Consider the following 21,114-nt stretch of genomic DNA (forward strand, 5'->3'; position numbering starts at 1 on the left):
CCGGTTCCCATTGGAAACCAACCGGTGGAAAAAGGGTCTATAAAGTGTACCGAAAATACACCCTCCTTTAGTCACATCATTTACACCTGGTCGTAAATTTCCTTGGTGAATCAGGCCCATTATACATGAAATACCAGCCAGCTTAGGTGTTTCGGGCATCTGTTTAGGATGTCTGTCGAGCCTCTCCTCGATGCACGTCCCACTGGGAGGAGACCTCCAGGCAGACAGCTCTCTGGTGAAGCTGTTGCCCCTGCGACCCGACTACGGTTAAGCGGGTGAAGATGGATGGATGGACATGAAATTGGATAATTGCATTTTCCGTCTCATACAGTTTACTGTATGGCTGGCAGCAAATTGAATCAACGCGACTCAATGATGAATGGGATGGCAAAATTCTGAAAATGGTACAATAAACCATAATAATGTAAAACAATGTATGTTTTAAAAATCACATGCCATTATGTTATCAGTCATTAGACCCTTGCGAATAAATAAACGTTCTCTTTTCGTCTGCCTACATAGCATGATTCTGATTCTGACCTCTGAACTGTGAGGTGAACAGTATGTCCAATCCATCATCCATGGTATCACCAGCAGCCCAGTAAGGGCATGTCAACCCCACCCGCTCACCTCCTCCTCAGGCCAGCATGGCTTCGTCCTCAGGTTGAGTACAGAGTGACGTAGAGGGTGCGCTGTGACTGGCCAGTCGCTGTGATTGACAGCCTACACCTACACCTAACCCTAACCCTATAACCCTAACCTTAACCTCAGTAAAACTATACCTAAACCTAACCCTAACCCTAACCTTAACCTCAGTAAAACTAAACCTAACCCTAACCTTAACCTCAGTAAAACTATACCTAAACCTAACCCTAACCTTAACCTCAGTAAAACTATACCTAACCCTAACCCTAACCTTAACCTCAGTAAAACTAAACCTAACCCTAACCTTAACCTCAGTAAAACTATACCTAAACCTAACCCTAACCTTAACCTCAGTAAAACTATACCTAAACCTAACCCTAACCCTAACCTTAACCTCAGTAAAACTGTACCTAAACCTAACCCTAACCCTAACCTTAACCTCAGTAAAACTATAACTAAACCTAACCTCAGTAAACTATACCTAAACCTAACCTCAGTAAACTATACCTAAACCTAACCTCAGTAAAACTATACCTAAACCTAACCCTAACCCTAACCTTAACCTCAGTAAAACTATACCTAAACCTAACCCTAACCCTAACCTTAACCTCAGTAAAACTATACCTAAACCTAACCTCAGTAAACTATACCTAAACCTAACCTCAGTAAACTATACCTAAACCTAACCTCAGTAAACTATACCTAAACCTAACCTCAGTAAAACTAACGCAGTGATTGGGGGGCGTTTCCAAGAACCCGAATCCGAGGTTGAAACCATGCTAGCCCTCCCCACCCCGTCCTGGTGCTGCGGCCATCTTGGAAACTAAACACAATATAAACAATTGGAGATGATTGGATGATTTGTGGCATTTTGTTCTAAAAATGTGTTTTGCAAAAATCCACCTGTTGGTGGCGCTATAACAGGGCAATGTGAAAAGGGTGGGATATATTCCTCAGCCTAGTAGGAAAGTGCGTGAAAGATTGAATGTAAATTGCATGCTTTGTTCGTGATTTGAGGCTTTTTGTTCAAAACGGGCCAATGCAAACTTTGAAAGCCAATGTTAGCCAATTAGGATGGAATATGAAATATCGGATAGATCCGTCTATGACTATAGAGATACTGTGGTGATTTGCGGGATTTTTGGACAGTAATATTAGATTTTTTTATTTACAAAAGTCGGCCTCCTGGTGGCGCTATAAAAGGCAGATGTGGAAAATGCAGGTCAAAGGTTTGTCCTCTAGGGAGTGTGCAAGCAACGTTTCACGCAGATCGGTGCAGTTATAGGTAAACAAAGGTGAAAAGCTTCCTCATGGTGGCGCTATAACAGGTCGTTATGGAAAACTTGGGGCAGAGGGAGTTGGCATCCAGGGAGTGTGTGCACAAAGTGTGGCATCGACCGGGTTAACGGTGCCGGAGATTAGCTGTACGCAGACGGACGGACGCACGCACGCACGCACACTCTGACGGACAGAGTGCAAAACCCCCCACTCTCTCCATGCCTTCGGCCTGGTGGAGACAATAATGGGTCTGAAGGATTTAGAAGATTTAGAGCTCTACTATAGGGGACTCAGAGCAGCAGTCGTACCCAGACAGCAGCAGAGAGCTCTAGGACTCAGAGCAGCAGTCGTACCCAGACAGACAGCAGAGAGCTTTAGGACTCAGAGCAGCAGTCGTACCCAGACAGACAGCAGAGAGCTTTAGGACTCAGAGCAGCAGTCGTACCCAGACAGACAGCAGAGAGCTTTAGGACTCAGAGCAGCAGTCGTACCCAGACAGACAGCAGAGAGCTTTAGGACTCAGAGCAGCAGTCGTACCCAGACAGCAGCAGAGAGCTTTAGGACTCAGAGCAGTCGTACCCAGACAGCAGCAGAGAGCTCTAGGACTCAGAGCAGCAGTCAGTGTGTGGACTTCAGGACTCAGAGCAGCAGTCGTACCCAGACAGCAGCAGAGAGCTCTAGGACTCAGAGCAGCAGTCGTACCCAGACAGCAGCAGAGAGCTTTAGGACTCAGAGCAGCAGTCGTACCCAGACAGCAGCAGAGAGCTTTAGGACTCAGAGCAGCAGTCAGTGGGTGGACTTCAGGACTCAGAGCAGCAGTCGTACCCAGACAGCAGCAGAGAGCTCTAGGACTCAGAGCAGCAGTCAGTGGGTGGACTTCAGGACTCAGAGCAGCAGTATAGGCCATACATGGCGGCTGGCCTACACGTGTGCAAGGTGCAAGTTGGCATCTCGACATGTCTAGTTGTTTCATGTTTTTAATAGATCTGTAATTGAATTGAATGAAAATAGATTCCAAAGTAATCAAGTAATCAAAAAACTTGTGTGAAGTGAGCGGTGCACCAGCAGATGGATTTGCTTCTTTAATCCGTTTCTGCGTCCTAATATCCACCACCAGAATATCCTCTTAATTTCGACCAAGCTTCCCTAAATTTCAATGGTTTAAAGTTCTGATTTGGATTACAGTGTAGACTTTAGGGCCTCTATAGTGAAAGTGTGTTTGGCGTGGTTTGACCAAGGTCGATTAACTTGAAAGCTCTTTTGGCTGGAAACCGCTGGGTCAGGAAGTAAAAATCTGCTATGTAACATGTCCCGTGATTGTCATTTAATCCACCCAAAACATACTTTTTGTAAGCAAAATACTGTTGTAATATACAACATGCTGTGTACTGATACTTGGTACTTGTACGTGAATATGCAATGTACTTATATGTATGGTGCACTGCCTGAACTGTAACATACTTTAGAGCTGTGTTAGGGCACGCTGAAGGCCGCGTGCTGCAGGCAGTGATTGTGATGTCTAGTCAGTGACGTCATTAGGACATGAAGTATCCAAGCTATACATGATTCTGTATGTGTAATAAACTGTGTGAATGAATTAATGTGACCAAGTCTTCGTGTCATGTTAATCTCTTCTCCCGGGCCGGCCTGCCTGTCTGTCTGTCCGCCGCCGAACCATGGAAATATCAACCGGGTCGTCACACACCAGAACCAGAACCAGACGAGGGTCCAATACTTAGAACAGAGAATCATAACAAATACTATCCGAGATATTTACATTCTAAGAAGCTGTATCCCCATAGAAAGCATAAGCCAGCGTATTTCCGGTTTGAGCCGTTTTTTCCACCGGATCGAAACGGGAATGTTGTGAGGAGAAACTGGACCGTGATCAATTGTTATTAAAAAATCACATCCGTGTGAACCGAATGGTGCAACTCTCTCTCTCCCCCCCCCCCCCCCTCTCTCTCTCTCATTAGTAGGCAACAGTGCTCTCTGTTTCTGCATGGCACAACAGCGCCCCTACTGGTACTCATACTGGTGCTCATGAACACATACGTGAACACATACATACATAGGTGAACACGGACATTGCTGGTTGTAGGAGTGGTTGCACCACTCAAAAAGGCGTGACAATGCATCATCGGCTCCGAGATACATATGAAAATAAGCGTCAAAAGGCAAACAAAAGACGGGTGAGTTAATATGAAAGTTATAAAATGCATTGATTGATTAGGTTAATTGACATAATCAACCTATTGTTTTGATGTGGGGAAGGCATATTTCAGCATTTCCACAGCCATCTTGTGTGTAAATGGCAAATTTGGCCTGCGGGTGGTGCTAGAGGAAAGGTGAAATCACCATGCTCTGGGAAGCATGAAGTTGCACATGCCCTACCGGCCATACTGTACCTGGGCCCTCATCAAACCCTGTACACTCAAGACACTGCCCCCGCTGCCCCCCTTAAATCTCCATATATGGAGCTGACCTGTTCTGACATTCCATTATGTTGATCTGACCGCATCAAACCCTGTAGACTCAAGACACGCTCCATATATGGCCAGTACATAATTTATTCCATATAAGTTGATCCTACCCCCCATGCCAAAGCACCAGCGCTCGCCCAGCAGTCTGCCGTCACCCAGGTCCGACATGTGATGGGACATCACATGTCACACATCACCCATTTAAAGATGGGACATGAATTAATGATGAATTCATAGTATAACATTATTCATACATTACTAATCATTAGTAAACACTAAACACAGTTTCAACAATACCATATTTACTTCTTCTATCTCATTTATAAAGCCCTGACTTAAGATGGGCTCCCACAAAATACTTAACTAACGACTAGTAACTAACTCTACCTACATTTCAAAAAGAGAATTGAGTAAACCTATGACTTTATTAAGTGTTAATAAAACATGTATTAACACAGTCAGATATGCTTATAGTTTACAGTAGGTCCAGAGTGGACAAGACAATTTAAATGAAATGGCATTATGAAACCTGAGGAGAGATACTTCCTTTTGGTTCCTGTAGAGGTCACTCCTCTCCCTTAATATAATAATTAAATAAATAATGTAATGTTGCTCTTATCGTTGCATTATGTTTGTTCTTCCCTTGACTAATCCAATAACGTGATGTGAATCAAATGCAGTTACACCACTACATGTGTGTGTGTGTGTGTGTGTGTGTGTGTGTGTGTGTGTGTGTGTGAGGCATATTAAATCCAAATCACACATGTTCTGACATGAGTTGATTTGTATATTATTAGTTACAGCGAGAGTGAGGTCTAGCCAACTCCTGGATCGATGTGTTGTTTCTTTGAGTTAAATGAACACTATATGCAGAGAGAGAGAGAGAGAGAGAGAGAGAGAGATAGGCCTACCGTTTTATTATTATTATTTTATTTTTTCAAAATACAGACTCTGTGGGAGTCAAAACATTAGGCAGCAGAATGGGAGGACATATACTTCTATAAGTCTCACTCTCGATCGTGACTTATTGATTACAGCACAGCCACTTGGCAGGCTTCAGTTCGGTGTTGACAGTTTGCTAAACCCTTTTGCAAACTGAGAATGCTCAGTGTGAAAGAATGTTGACTCGGAAAAGGCACCTGCACATACTGAAGTCTGCCCATTCTTCCAGAGGGGGGGGGGGGGGGTGAAATGTGTGCTGGCCAGCCTGCAGGTGCAGGAAATGGGCTTTACACACAGGATGTGATGTCACACAACAGGAAATCCAACACAATGTACCCAATGTACTCAACACTCACAACCACTAAACCCAGAGGCACTCGTACACTCACAAGCACTCACAAGCACAAAACCTGGAGGCACAGCTCTGTATATAGAGGTTTTATTTTCAACAAAAGTACAGCTATATCAGATATGATTTCATTTTTACAGCGAAATACAACATATTCCCAGTGCTTCAGATTACATCAAAACATATAATGTACATACAGTAGACATCTCCACTCTCTCATTCACAGTTTCTGGATTGAATAGGCATTATTTTTCAGGTTTTTTTTTTTTTTTTCCGTTTTTCAATTTCTACAACAAATAAAATCAAAACCGAAAAGGCCAGCGAGGAAGAAATAAAATAAAGGTTTTTGCATATGATGACATTTCCAAACGATAGTGTAATATTATGTGAGTAAATGTTCTGTAGGAGTTAAAATCCAGACCTTAAACTAGATGGTAATATACAATGGATAGAGCATAAATCCCATAGACTTCATTCGCCTTGTTGTACTTGAAAAACCACATGGAATAATATGGCTTTGTGAAAAAACTCCATTGTACCCTGACTGTTCCGAAACAACGCAGGACTATAACTGCAAAAAAGCCAACTGCAAGAAATTTGCTACTAATAACGTTTAATAATTAATGATGTTGCGGCTGCGCTATTAGTGTGTGTAAATGGGATTACTGCCGCATGTGCCCCCTGGATCGAGAGGAGAGAGAAAAAAGAAGAAAAAAAGCAATCGCTGTGGGATAAAATGTGCATACGGTTGATTTTGAATGACGGATCAAAGCAAAGATTCCTTAAGAGTATAATCTGCTTTAAATCCGAGCGAGAGCTGCATGTCTTCAGAGCCTCTCAGTGCAGCGCACACAGTTCATAAAGAGTATGTACCAAAAAAAAAGAAAAGGGGGAGAGAAAAAAAACAAACACTGGAAATGATTGTTATTCAGTTTCATAAATACAAATAAGGACATCATTGATAATGTCAAAACCATTACTCTTCTAAAGGAATCATTAATGTGCTTAAGACTGCAGCATGATAGGAATTGCAATGTTAGGCCTACTGTATACTGTATTATGAGTGTCTTCAGGATTACGGTTTTATTTTTAGCTCATCCCATGAGGTTTTTCTCATTTTTGTTCAGCTCTTCTGCTCGACTACAAATCTATATTATCCCATTCTGACCGGTCACCCATTTTGGTGTTAGAATCATGTTATGCTTTAGCTATTTAAAAATAGCAGATCTACAAGCTCATATCGCGCCACCGAGTGGCGCGATACGAGCTTGTAGGTCTGCTATTTTTGAAAAATCGAAGAACGACTGACATTTTTTTAGAATCTGATCTCAGGTCAGAATGGGTTCATCAGACCCAGTGTTTGTCCGGCGGAAACCTCGTATGAATCTGATCTCAGGTCAGAATGGGTTATGCACACGCCCATCATCTGGGCTCATGCACCCCTATTTGGTTCTCTGATGCCATCGTAGATACCCGTTTAGCCTCAGCGGTAAATGGCGTCCCATAAGATAACCAGCGGTAGGAAGGTGAGTAGGTTGGAATTGGAAACATTATACATTTTTTAGAATAACAGAATATATGGACACCAGTGTGAGGCGTCAGTGCCTTTGAATTTAACAGCCCATTCTTTCGATTCGGCGCGAGCTATACAAAGTCACACTCCAAATAAAAGATCCCCATGTGATAGAGGGATACCCGACTTAAAATGAGTCATGTGCAGCTGTCACTTACCAGAAATAGCAGATCTACAAGCTTGTATGGGCTATGTCCAGTGCGTGACACCACTACTAGCTCACGACACATCGCAGCGTGACGCGTTGTGAGCTATATATAGTGCAGTGGTTCTCAGCTAGTGCCCACTGGTCAGCTGTGAGGATATTGCAAGTGGGCCCCCAAATAATTGGCAAAACACAAACATTTTAATAATATAACATTAATATAAACCATATATGTAAAAAAACAAAAACAAAAAAAAAACATGATAAATAAATGTCATGGTAGTATTTCTTTAAAACCTTGAGAAATATGTGCCCATAGTGATACTGATAAATAGGAACCTAACGAGTAATCCATTAAGAGAGTGGTGACACGCTTTGATCTCGCCGCAAAGCGGGTGCCTATGGGCGATAGTTCCAAACATTGCTCCTATACGGCTGGAACTATTCCATTGAGATAGAATGAGCACTTCCTGCATTCCACTGTTACAATGAGAGTCAACGGGAGTGTCATTACTCTCTTACTTAGATTACTCTGACGTATACTACGTTAGTTCCACTGATCCAAGGCAGAAACACAATCGCTTGATTGATCATTAAGATAAAAAAAAATGCTCTGAAAATACACGCAGCCCCACCCATCGGCGGCCGCGTTGAAGTCGTTTTTTTTTTTAGACGCTCAAGTGCATGGGCCCAGATCCAGATAAAGGTTGAGAACCACTGAGCTTTAGTGGATCGGCTATTTCCGATAATCATAAGTCAGGCGTTTAGCATGAAGTATGACTCAGGCGTTGAGAGAACAGGGGGCAGGATGCGGACACGGCAGAGAACTCCGTCATGTGAGAGACGGCATATTATGGATTCACTAGTAATTGGAACCCTGGATTGTACTGGGAGTCATAATCGGCAGCGAATGAAGCAAAAACAATCCGTCTAAAGTCGTCTTTAAGTCTCATGCAAAATATCGGATGCCACAAGCATGCATCTACCTGTTTACTGAGGTCTACCGCACGCGAGAACTGGTACGCCATTCGTCTCCAAACGAAAAAAATACCAATATCCAAATATATGATCTGTTCTTTTTACAGTATTTACAGTGTGTTTTAGCTGCTAAGTGTAAAATAGATGATTGTTCCTTCGGTTTCGTAGTAGTCGTAAATACGTAGTTACGTACGTATAGCTCTAAAATGTGAAAGTTGACCGAGCAGAGAAAAACCCGGCGCCTTATGTATATTCAGGTTACATCATAATGTTCTCTCAACATTATGTATCGTGGATAACCGTTAAATAGACTACAAAGTATCTCTAAGTCATCTCTAAAATGTCTGAAATTAGAATTTACGATCGTTGTGCAAGAAGAAAATAACATCAGTGATAATACTCTATAGTGCGATGTATAACAATGAGGTGGCACATAATTGACGTGTTATTAAGTCACACTGCACAGTGTCTACTCATACTGTATATGGGGGAAAAAAGGTCCCGCTTATGGGTTTCTGTCTGAGTGGATCTCATGCGCTGGGGGAGGTGAATTCCCAGAAAGAGAGAGAGATAGGATAGAAAGAGAGGACAGGGGGGGGGGGGGGGGGGAGAGAGATGCGGAGAGGAGAGGAGAGGAGGAGAGAGAGAGAGAGACAAGTCCACACTGAGGGAGGGAGAATACATGACTAATTCAAATCTGCCTGTGAAACTGAATAGATAATCACTAGTGGAATGCTAGAAGGCACTGGTAGATATAGCGTCTCTTCTCTGCAGCAGAACAGGTCAGCAAGTGCATGTGAGAATGTGCCTCTGTGTGTGTGTGTGTACGTGCGTGTGTGTGTGTGTGTGCGCGCGCGTGTGTGTGACGTACGTGTTTCGTGTGTGAGTAATGATGCGCGTGAGCTTGCGTGCATATACATGTGCCACGGCACACATATACTTTTGCATGCCAGCTATGTGTGTTGGTATACTTGGTAGTGAGAGGGGGGGTCGGTCGGGTGTGGGGGTTCTGTGCAATCGGACCTGAGGTTTGGTGGTCTGTTATCTGTTGTCTGCGCCCCCAGACGAAGGGGAGTTATCGTCCACAAACTATCACACTGGGAGTCGACCTCTAGAGCACTGGTTCTCTTCAAGGCCCCTTTTCCACTGGTTGGTTCAGGTTCAGGTCTTTTTGGGGTTTTTTTAGTCCATGAGCCCAAAGCTCCAAAATTGAAACGTTAATTATTAATTGAGTGGAGCAAAACCATACCTATATTAGATTATTATCACCATGAAATTTCCCCCAATTGAGTACTTACACGAAGACAATGAATTATTGTATTACAAATTTTACATTTTGAAATATGCAAATGAGGCATTATGCATAGGAAAATATGCAAAATAGTCGAAAATATGATAAAGCTACTACTGTGGAAGGGCTATCATTTATTAATTTACTTGTATTGATCCTATAAACAATTTAATATAGGGTATAGTTTTCCCAACAAATTTTGGAGCTCTGGCTCATGGACTAAAAACCAAAAAGAACTGAACCGGTTCCCACTGGGAACCGACCGGTGGAAAAGGGGTCAAAGTGGGGTCTTGAGCAACATTTTATACATTTCTTTTCTTTCCGGCTATTCGAAACATTTTGAAATATCTTGACAAATCGTCTCTTACGGGGGTCCTCCGCACAAATTGCTTTCCATTTGGGGGGGGGGGGGGTCCACGGCCAGAATTTGGGGGTCCAGGACATAAAGACGTTTGAGAACCACCGCTCTAGACCCCATCCCACTCAACCCCATTCTCAGCTTTCTTTACTGAAACAGAACATAAATGACAACAAACACACTGACAAAGCAATTCTAACCTTCCTTATTTTTGTTTGGATTTTTTTCCCTCTCCAATAGGTTATAAGGCCCGTAAGAAGGCAAAAACAAACGACATTATAACAATATATAACTCTTTCATATCACTGCGGTGAATAGTGAAGATATATAATGATATATCACATTGCACGACTTGTTCATACTGTGTACAGTTCATCAGATGATATAAATCACAAACACAAAATAAATGTACTTCCATAATCTGAGGTCAAAATAGGTTTACAGATCCGTGGTTACCCCGGTCTGCTTTTAAACTCCGCCTGGGGGACAAGGAAAAATACAACCTTATAAGAAAAACGAGTGAATCAGTAGTTTTCCCTGGCAGAAGGCCTCTCTCTCTCTCTCACACCTCCATAAACGTCAACGTCTTCCAGTGCTTCTTGTCTGCTTGGACACGACAGCTTGGGGAGGGGTCGGCCGGCGCGTTGTTGATTTAACAAGCCAATTTGAACAGGCATCACTCTAACACTGTTAAATCCACACACAAAATGTCACGGTGCTGAAGGCCAGAGCAGCGCTACACAGTGGATCAGATAAGGACGACCGGGGGAGGGGTGGATGGATGGATGGATGGATGTATAGATGGATGGATGACTGATGCCAAGGTTGGAGCAGTTGTTTGTAGAGACGCATCAATCCAGGCAGAGATAAAAAAAAACCTGCACACTTACAGAATGAAGCCATTCCCCCTACCCCCCTCCCCCTACCACAGGCTTAAGCTACAGCATTGGCAGACACTTTCAATAACTTTTACATTTCGCCCGTTTGCTCCCATGATAATATTGATTGTGAGACCAGATTAATTTCAAGCGGTTCTTTCGCCGCATATACATATAGCCTTTCAGCTCATTTCGGGTCGGGGGGGGGGAATCTTTTCCTCATTCATCACCGGTGCCCGCATGCAAGTAGAATAGTATCTGTGTGCCCCGTGGAATCTGTTTGTGCAGCGCACTCGGATGCAAATAACAGAAACGTATAATCTCTTTCCTGAAATTGGTGCTGTGCTTTGTTTTACGAACGGGAGCGGGATACAAAAAATTGGTTAACTCAACTGACAACATGTCCTTCCTTTCTTTACAGCTGACTCCAAAAGAACAGGCGTTGCTTTCCCCCCGTCTGGCCCAATGCATCAACTTCACCTCGAGCTCTCGGTGGATTCCTGTAGGCTGGAGCCGCTGCATGGGGGCGCTCTCGTCCGAATACCCAATGAGGAGCCGGCACAGTGCTACAGGAGGGGGGGGGGGGGGGGGGGGGGTCTCAGGGGAGTGTGAGGGAGGGGCTTCGGCGCCGTGGTGGAGGGCAACCTGCCTATCTACGCATTCATGGCCGTTTCATGGGAAATAGAGAGAGAGCTCTCGGGGCCGGGTTCCCAATATATGACTGCTACAGGATATGAATATATACCCCCTGTCACACAAAAAAAAGGATGTTAACGTTCCACTGATGATAATGGCTATCGATTTGCTCCCCTGGCTGGACCCCATCATGACATGGCTAATGGCATACTTCCAAAGCGGACGAGACTTCTTCTTCTTCTTCTTCTGGCGGGAAGAAGTGACTCACAGAGGAGGAGGAGGAGGAGGAGGAGGAGGAGGCAGGTGGGCAGGAATGATGGCGAGAGAGAGAGAGAGAGAGAGAGAGAGAGAGAGAGAGAGATATACGGCTAAAGAACGGAGAGTGCTACTGCTGCGTGTGAGACGCAGAGCAGGGTGGGAGAGAGTAGTGCATCATGGGGGGAAACGGAGACGTGACGGACTTCGCCGAGAGGAAGGGGCGAGGTCCAGACAGACGGTCCGTGTTCAGTGTTAAGACTGGATCCAACTCGACGGTATATAACGCTGTCAGCAGAACATCACAGGGGGGGGGGGGGGGGGGGTCCGGATCCCTGCAGGCCCCCGTCATTATATACGAGCTCCATATCATCACACAGCGATGCAAGTTCAAAAGGACACCGACGAGCAAACTCACATATAGCAGCACAGCACATCATCATCATCATCATCATCTCTCGACTTTTTGGACACAGTCATACAGTGTACATACATACCCCACTAGGAAACGATCGTGTGTGTGCGTGTGTGTGTGTGTGTGTACGTGTGTGTGTGTGTGTGTGTACGTGTGTGTACGTGTGTGTACGTGTGTGTGTGTTTGTGTTAAAGATGTGGTTAAAATGAAAGCCATGAAACAAAAAAGTGAATACCTTCCGGGGACATTCGGACAGTTGTGGGTCGTTTTTTTAGCGCAGGATCCGCAGTCAGTGGGACAAAAAAAAGCATGAATAACTAAGAACGTTACTTACTGTAACATACAGGTGAGTGTGAACGTTCTCATAATGTTTGTTTGTTTTTAAATCCAAGTCTTCGGTCATATAGTCCTCTTGGGGTCGACTAACCACGTGACTCTCCGTATTGACGTTGGTCCTTGTTTTTGTTTTTTTAAACTCCAGAGTCTCTGGTGTTTTGTGTGTGTGTGTGTGTGTGTGTGTGCGTGTGTGTGTGTGTGTGTGTGTGTGCGCGCGTGCATGTGTGTGTGTGTGTGTGCGTGTGCGTGTGTGTGTGGTTTTTAATTTTCTTCATCGTGGGACAGGATCATCCGATGCTTTTTAGTGCTTCTAAGAAAAAAATAGCTGTTCCTTCAGCGGAGTCTGTTTGTGTTGTGTTTGTGTCTCTTATTTCTTAAATGGAGCTAATCGACTAAAATTATGCCAGAACGGAGCCTGGTGCCTTTTGGATTGACTGTATTCATAAAGCTCTGCCTGTGCCATGTCCTCCGTCACCTCATACTGCCCCGCCGAGAGGGGGTCCTGGGGGGGCGGGTATGAGGGGGGCGTGCACCTGTTTACACCTGGAGGGCAAAGGTGCAGGAGAGCGAGAGGGGAGGAGGGGGAGGGGGAGGAGGAGGGGAGTAAGGCAGCGTAGATTGGACACAAAGCAAAGAAGAAGAAGACGAGAGGGGGGGGAGGTGGGTGGCAAGAAAGAGAAGAAACATGGTCATTATTTGCGTCAGAGAACGTGACCACAGCACGACACCGACTCATGCGTTCACAAATAAACCAAACAAAAACCAAACACAGACAAACAAAACACAGAGCCAAATGAGTCTTCATAGTGATAAACGTTGGTACACTATGGTCGTAATGGTTGACGGCTGAAAATGGTTGGACAAGAGGAAGTCATTTCCAGCGAATGAGACGACAACGGCCCCGACTATAATAAGGTGCTTTTCAGGCAAACTCTGTGTGCAGGCAAGCAAGAGAACCAATGGATCACGTGGAATACCAGTGGCGTGCACAGATAGACACTAGGGGGTGCTAGAGCACCCCCTGCCCTTTTGGCAATGTGCTAAAAAAGAAAAGGAAAAAAAACTTTTTTTTCCCTAATTTGTAGTGTGTGGACCATGCGGTGACATTGATCAAATCTTGATAAAAAAACGCTTCTACTATATTATTTAGGCCCCCCACAATCTAAAGCTATGTTTCTATGTCAGTGGTTCTTCGATAAAGAAATAAATAGCGCGCTACGAGCTTGTAGATCTGCTATTTTTCAATAGCTAAAAGCACCAAAATGGGTTCCCGCCCCAAAATGCGCTGCAAAAAGGTGCCCTTTTTTTTTCACTTGAGCACCTGCCCCTCTATAAATGTCTGTGCACGCCACTGTGGAATACAGTGTGATCAAGCGTTTGGATGAAGGTATTCACTGTTCTTCTGTGTTTGCAGACGACGCGTTTGATTGAATAGCACCCAGACAAAGTGGCAAAGAAACAGAAAGCTGTTAATATGCACTAAACTACAGTTCACAGTGCCATTTCACTATGGTCTACAAGCATCACAACTATATACTATTATAATTTAAAAAAAAAAGAAATAAAAGTACATATTTGGAGATGAAATATTCAAAAGTTGCCATGGCATCTTGGAAGAGAAATAATAAAAACAGTGGGCCCTATCTTATATATACCCGGCGCAAGTCGGCGCAAAGTGCAGCGCAATAATCATTCCCAGTTAATGAGCGAAGTAGTTATCGAATCGTTAATTATACATTAGCCTGACCTAAGCAGAGACATTTCTGGTCTAGAGGGGCGGGTCGCGCCTCAGAAATGCGCGCACCCTGATTGGATCTCATCGATCTGTCCGTCACCCCCGGCCCCTCCTCTCCCCCCTAGTGCAGCGCTACGTCACATAATTTAGAGCGACGCCCACCCGGAAGGGTTGACTCCCACTTTTAGACTGGTTCAGCCCACGGCTTTTTCCAGGCTTTCATCTTCCGCGCAGACGAAATGAAAGCCTGGGTATCGAGGCTACTTATACATTGACTTGAATAGGCTTGTTAGTATGTCCAACGACAGACTAACCAAAAATGCTTTTAACTGGGACATTTCTAATGGTTACCCCCGGGCCAATAAAGTATATATTCTTTTTAATTTATGAATAATTCATCATTTATTTATTTTAATGGATTATGCTATAATATTCATGAAATGCAGAATTATATGTTCCTTATAATATAAAGAGATTTGGGCTGTTGACTTATTATGGTACAAACCAAAACTAATAATAAGATTCAGTTCCATATAGTCCTGTCACACAAAATGTATCCAAACGTCAACAATCATTTTGTGCATATAGTTACATTCTGGGACCTTAATACCATTAGCTATAGAAACATGCAGATTCATTGCTACTCCTGATGAGGATTTTGTGTGATTTGGAAGAAATCGAAAATGAAATGTTTTTTTTTGTTTAGATGATTATGGAAAATCTTGAATTATGTTTTAGGTATTTTACTATTTTCATTTTAGCAGATTTCGTATCTATCTATCTCTCTCTCTCTCTCTCTCTCTCTCTCTCACACCAATCTTAATCCGGTCGTCTTAACACACCCCTCACAAACCTCATGTCTAACCAATGCTATGTCTAACCAAAGGATGCCTCCTGGACTGGGAACACTCAGAAAGAGGATTGATTTCTGACCTCGTCTAAAGTTTAACGCAGTCCACCACCAGCTCCTCCAGTTTGCCTATATAGATCAGGAACATTTCTAAATTCTAAACGACCCTCACGTTCAATAATGTAGATGGCATTGCTGAGAGACTCAGTACTGAGGTTGAAGTTACTGAGTCAATGCCAAATTATACCCATTTTCAGTTAGGAAGCCTAAGAATATAAATTTAAAAACTCAACAAAAAAGTGATATTTAATTATGGCCACCACAATGATGGATAGGCCCCCTGAAAAGTAGGCATGGCCAATTATCAAAAATTGTCATTTCTTACTACAACAAGCTCATATTGGCCAAAATGTCCAGTTATTCACACCAGGCCTTCTCAACTTGGATTGGCTCCCACAAAGTTTCCCAGAGTAGTTGGATTGGAAGTAATTGAGAGTTGTTAGAAGACACCTTTATGAAGACATTGGTGAAGAAAGCTATTATTTTGCAGATGGCTAAATAGAATTTTGTCCATATTTTTTGCAATCTAGAAACACTGATTAGAAGTATATTTCCACGGCATGCATGATACACATTTCTTCCCACTAGAGGTGGTTTAAATAAAATATATATCCTAATAACTAAGTTATTAAGAGTATGTTGGCCTTTTTACGCCGTATGTATTAATATGAACCTCCCAGCCGATGATGCCCTATCACGCCTTTTTTTTAAATATCAATTAATTACGGTGATCCACTGACTACACTCATAACACTTCCGGTTCCGGTGCGGTGAGATTTTTATTTTAAATATCCACTGGCTTATGCTGTCTATGGGGTTAGGGTTTAGGGTTAGGGTAGCTTTTTTGAACGCTAATATCTAGGATTCTTCTTTTTGGGTCAAAACAAGCATGATTTGCGATAGTATATCTCGCTTACATCATTGTATCACATTAGTAATGCTGCTCCTGTAGATGGCCAATGCGCGCTTTGACGTTGCGAAACAGCAGATCCTCAGAGCAGGTCCTTTGAAGTTTCTCGTTCAGTATTTAAATAGTGCAGGCGCACCTGGCTTCTAATCACTTACTGAAAGTGTATCTGATTATTGCACGGTAAACTCAGTAAGCGCTTAAACTTTAACCCCCTATTTTCCTCTGCACTAAATCTCTTATTGGTCAAACATTTGCTCCAGAATAGGGACACTATAGGGAACCCCTTTTGGTGTTTTAAACATCATGTTATAATTTAGCTATTGAAAAATAGCAGATCTACAAGCTCATAGCACGCCACCGAGTGGCGCGCTACGAGCTTGTAGGTCTGCTATTTATTTTTTTTATTGTGAAAATCTGGCGCAACTGGTCTAATTCATGTTACGCCCTTATCCCCCTTTGTATACCGAACACCATACTTTATTACGTTATTTATATACACCATGCGCCACCTTGTGCCATAGTTTGTCTAAAGTAGGGCCCGGTGTCTTTTGTCGGGGGGTCTTTTTTCTTAAACACCGTTTTGGGTTTTGAGAGGAAGGGATTGGATTTATTTGGGTCGTGGTGTATATAGACCATGTGTATCTTGGGGATAAGACAAGATAACACTGGTAAAAAAGACAGATTTCGACTGTGGCTGCATCATGCTCCAATGCCATCTCCAATCACAATGGCTCCCATCGGCTATAGCAGTTGCCATGGCATCTTGTATAGCAACTACCTCTAGAGGAGGAACTCTAATGCATATACCTTTATCATTCTCAAACCATGTCCATACAACATGGCCCTCATTCTGAAGATGAAATCTAAAAATGAATCTGAAATTCAAGAGGAGTACTTCACCTTGTGCCCAGCCATGTTACACAGACATAGACACATACGCGCACACGCACACGCACGCACACGCACACGCACACAGAGCACTTAGAAAACAAACACCTCACTGAGAGTACATACACAGGGATCGTCAGAGAGAATATTCCAGCAGTGGTATATAATTGGTTAATTTATTATTAATTTATGGATGGTCATTGGTCATGCGTGCCATGAAAATCACCCCAAGAAGAGAATCACCAACATCAGTAATGATAAATGTATGTTGACACATCTATCCTACCACTAAAATGTATTTTTTTTTTTAAAGGACAATACTAGTGGTTTTCAGATGCGAGTTCTTTGTCATATGCTGGTTTGGACTAGCCTGATTATCAGACTGTTAGCTTTCAAGAGATGCAGTCCACTCAAGAGAGTGGGCAGGATCTTTTGGGCTGGATCCAGGCTATAGGTCTGGACTGGAATTTCTCCGCCCACTTGTTTGATACCTTATTTCTTTCTTCCATCACCGAGGTATATTTGGCATGCAATTTTTTGTTCATTTATCACCGCCGTTGCCATTGCAATGTCTCGCGTGTTAGTCTAGGGGCTCAAACACCCACCAAAAAAAAAAAAAAAAAAAAGACGCTATATGAAAATCATTTCCTAAGCCGTGTACCAAAATACAGTTCGGCAGGAGAAGGCACATCTCCTATTATTAAAGATTTAGACCCACACGGATCATGCTAACTTTCACAGAGAGAAAAACACTGCAGTGGAAGAGGTTTCACATGAAAGTAGCGACTTCAGTGGGTCTGAAAGGACACTGTATGGCTGTGTCCTGGCACAAAATGGCTGCCCCCCGATTGCTCAATTAATAACGGACAAAAATATTATAATATTTTGAAAAGGAGAATAGAACGGGAACCACAAATGTCAAACACACTAGAACTGTCCTTTAAAAACGTCAAATGGCATGCAAAAACAAGCCCTCTGTCTTTTCATTGATGCTCAACAAACTGTTTAGCAAAAAGCAAATCGATTCATCATCATTGACACCGTTAAGGGACACTGAACTCAAAGGAAAACCAAATGCCATGAATAATAATGTATATACTGTGTGAAGACATCAATCCACTTCTCTCTTTTAAAAAGCATGACTTATACGTCGCCGCACGACGGCGTCCCTCACCGAACATACAGTATAGCAGATCTACACAAACTCACAAACACGTCGATGTCCACCACACGTCGTATGAGCTTGTAAATTGGCTATATTTTCGGCGTGCGACTCAGTCTTACGACGGGGCATAAATTGGGGCATAGATATAGCTCCTTTTGCAGCACTGCTGTGTTGCTGCGGCTATAGTCCGGGGTGCATTCGTATAAAAACAAGCGGAGGTATACTATACAGTATGTGCACGTGTTATTGTGCGCGTGGTGGTGTGAGCAGAGATATAGGCTGAGAGTAGTAAAACAGCGATGAGAAGACAGAGCACAGCGTCTACGTGAAGAAAAGGGAAGTCACCTGCTGTCTCCGTGTTGCCTCACCTTTCTGTTTAGTCACCTTTCTCACCGTCATGGCCGCCTGCCGCTTCTGGTACTCTGAGATCTCGAAACCTGAATTGGATTGGATGGAGTTGAGACTGTGAGAGGCGACAACAGCTACAATTTTACAATTTAGGCATTTATAGCAGACGCTCTTGATCCAGAGCGACTTACATTTAAAGGGACACTTCACCCTTTTTGCAAAAAAAATATATGTTAATGACGTTTAGAAGCTTTAGAACACTTTCCTGGAGATCTTTATGTGTGTAATATGTGGTTTTAGATATTTTAGATTATAGCAGTGAGCCTGTTGTCTCTGATGTCATGGACACTGGGCTCACTTCCTTCCTGGACTACATGTTGTCTCAGTAAGACAGCTCTCCCCCTATCCACAAGGAGGAGCAGTGCACCAAAGAATTATGGGAATTGTAGTCCAGGAAGGTAGTGAGACCAGTGTCCATGACATCAGAGACAACAGGCTCACTGCTACAATCTAAAATAACTAAAACCACATATTACACACATAAATACCCCCAGGAAAGTGATCTAAAGCTTCTAAACGTCATTAACATATATTTTTTTGCAAAAAGGGTGAAGTGTCCCTTTAATCAAAAACAAAAGCATGGCAATACATCACATATATAAAAAGTAGTTATCATGACTCATGTATGAACTAAGAACGTAACAGTGGAGTATCTATGTCAACTATATACATACTATACTATATTATATATTATACAATATACATGTGTACTATAAAGTGCTATGACCACATAAAATGCAATTCTAGTGCCGTCTACGTAACGAGCTATAAGTCTGTCCATAAGTCTACGTAAAGTGCTATCTATAAGGGGCTAGGCTATAGGGCAAGTGCTACGGGCCATGGTGGAGTCTGAAGAGGTGGGTTTTCAGACTACGGCGGAAGATTGGGAGTGATGCTGCGGTTCTGACTGTGATGTGAAGTGCATTCCATATAGTTTTGGAGCCAGAAGGGTTTGGGACGCGTGGAGTGCTGTCCCGGCGTTTTTGGTGAAGGTACCTCCAGCTATACTGCACACGAGAGGCAAAGCATGCAGCCAGTCAGGCGCCCCTGACCAGGATGTGATTAACTCAATAGAAATGACCAGATCTCTTAAATATATTTTTTATCCCACGATTTTTGTAACCCATTTTTCACCCCTGTGTCAATCATCTAATGTGATCCTGGGCTCTACACACCCTCCACCAAACTAGTCCCCATATATGGGGGACAAGGGGAGAGCAACGGACTTGAACTCATGCTTCCTTCATGCCTGAGTGTCCAAGTTGCTCCTTTACACCTGACAGGGGGGAGTTTCCCTGGTTGGACGTAGCGCGTGGAAGGAACACGTTATTCCAACCAGTTCCTTTCCCCTCCATCAGGCGCCCCGGCTGGCCAGGGGTAGGCAGTTTAGTGACCAGGATTACTGCATGTTTTTTGTGAGGGTACCTACCCTAGGGGACACGGGGAGAACATGCAAACTCCACACAGAAAAGCCCTTTCGCCAACCCCGCCTTCGGGTATGGGCACTGATGACGCGGAGGAGGAAACACGCCGCCAGTACCGACAACGTCCCGAGCGGGAATCGAACCCAGGACCTTCTAGCTGTGAGGCGACAGCACTACCAACTGTGCCACCGTGCCCCCAGAAATGACCAGATCTGATCAGAACATTGAATGAATGGGCAATCTTCATAAGCCTGACTTTATTATAACCAATCTGTATTGTATAGAGTATAGCATATACAACATAACTAGTAATAGTTATTTCAGACGGTGCACCGGATTGTGACTAGCTGGTTATTATAGTTAACCCATTCTGACCGGGCACCCATTTTGGTGTCAGCATCATGTTATGCTTTAGCTATTTAAAAATAGCAGATCTACAAGCTCATATCGCGCCACCGAGTGGCGCGATACGAGCTTGTAGGTCTGCTATTTTTTGAAAAATCGAAGAACGACTGACATTTTTAGAATCTGATCTCAGGTCAGAATGGGTTCATCAGACCAGTGTGTGCCCGGCGGAAACCTCGTATGAATCTGATCTCAGGTCAGATTGGGTTAATCATATCAGGAGAGAACTACATAAACACACGGATCGTGGCTTTAAAAATAATCACACCCGTGTGAAGTGAGGGGCTCTTATCATCGTACATCATCATACATCATCTCATTCCGACCAATCACAATGTGCATCTCACCTCCGTCGTCAACGTCTGCGTAACGCAATGCTTGTGTTCACACAAACACTCAAGATTGTCCATTCATTGTCAATGGCATTAAATGTTTGTGTTAGGACAAAATTTGGGTTACACATACCATTTGAAGGAAGGGACAGTCTTCTCTCTATGGGTTACACATATACCAAAAGCTGGACATTGGAGGGGCTGACGCCACCTCAACAAAGCGCGACATTCCTTGGCTTCACAGTACTGCTGCATCCTATACCTAGTATGATCCGTTTTGTGAGGGCGTATAGTCCATTTCTGGTTTTTTGCCAACGTCGCATCATACAGAGTGGCAGCAAATACTGTGCGTTTGCAAAATATCAAATACCGGTA

At 43.4% G+C, this 21,114-nt stretch overlaps 1 protein-coding gene and 1 long non-coding RNA gene across 2 annotated transcripts in view; both read right to left on the bottom strand.

Annotated features, from left to right (window-relative positions):
• Positions 1-5,771: 5,771 nt before the first annotated feature.
• LOC310873268 lies at positions 5,772-11,487 on the bottom strand. The gene is made up of 2 exons (XR_014570478.1): positions 7,115-11,487; positions 5,772-6,860 (listed from the first exon to the last, which is right to left on the bottom strand). It is a non-coding gene; the product is annotated as an uncharacterized lncRNA (long non-coding RNA).
• A 647-nt stretch (positions 11,488-12,134) lies between these two features.
• The window catches only part of LOC310873380 (rho guanine nucleotide exchange factor 9-like), a 42,028-nt gene continuing 33,048 nt past the window's right edge, over positions 12,135-21,114 (bottom strand). Inside the window, exons 9-10 of the mRNA XM_083785750.1 lie at positions 18,539-18,607; positions 12,135-13,105 (exon numbers count right to left, since the gene is read on the bottom strand). Coding sequence (XP_083641876.1) covers positions 12,930-13,105; positions 18,539-18,607 — 245 coding nt within the window. The 3' untranslated portion in view covers positions 12,135-12,929. The remainder of the gene's footprint in view (positions 13,106-18,538; positions 18,608-21,114) is intronic.

The sequence above is a fragment of the Protomyctophum parallelum genome (assembly GCF_964188405.1).
Source record: "Protomyctophum parallelum genome assembly, chromosome: 16".
NCBI lineage: Eukaryota > Metazoa > Chordata > Actinopteri > Myctophiformes > Myctophidae > Protomyctophum > Protomyctophum parallelum.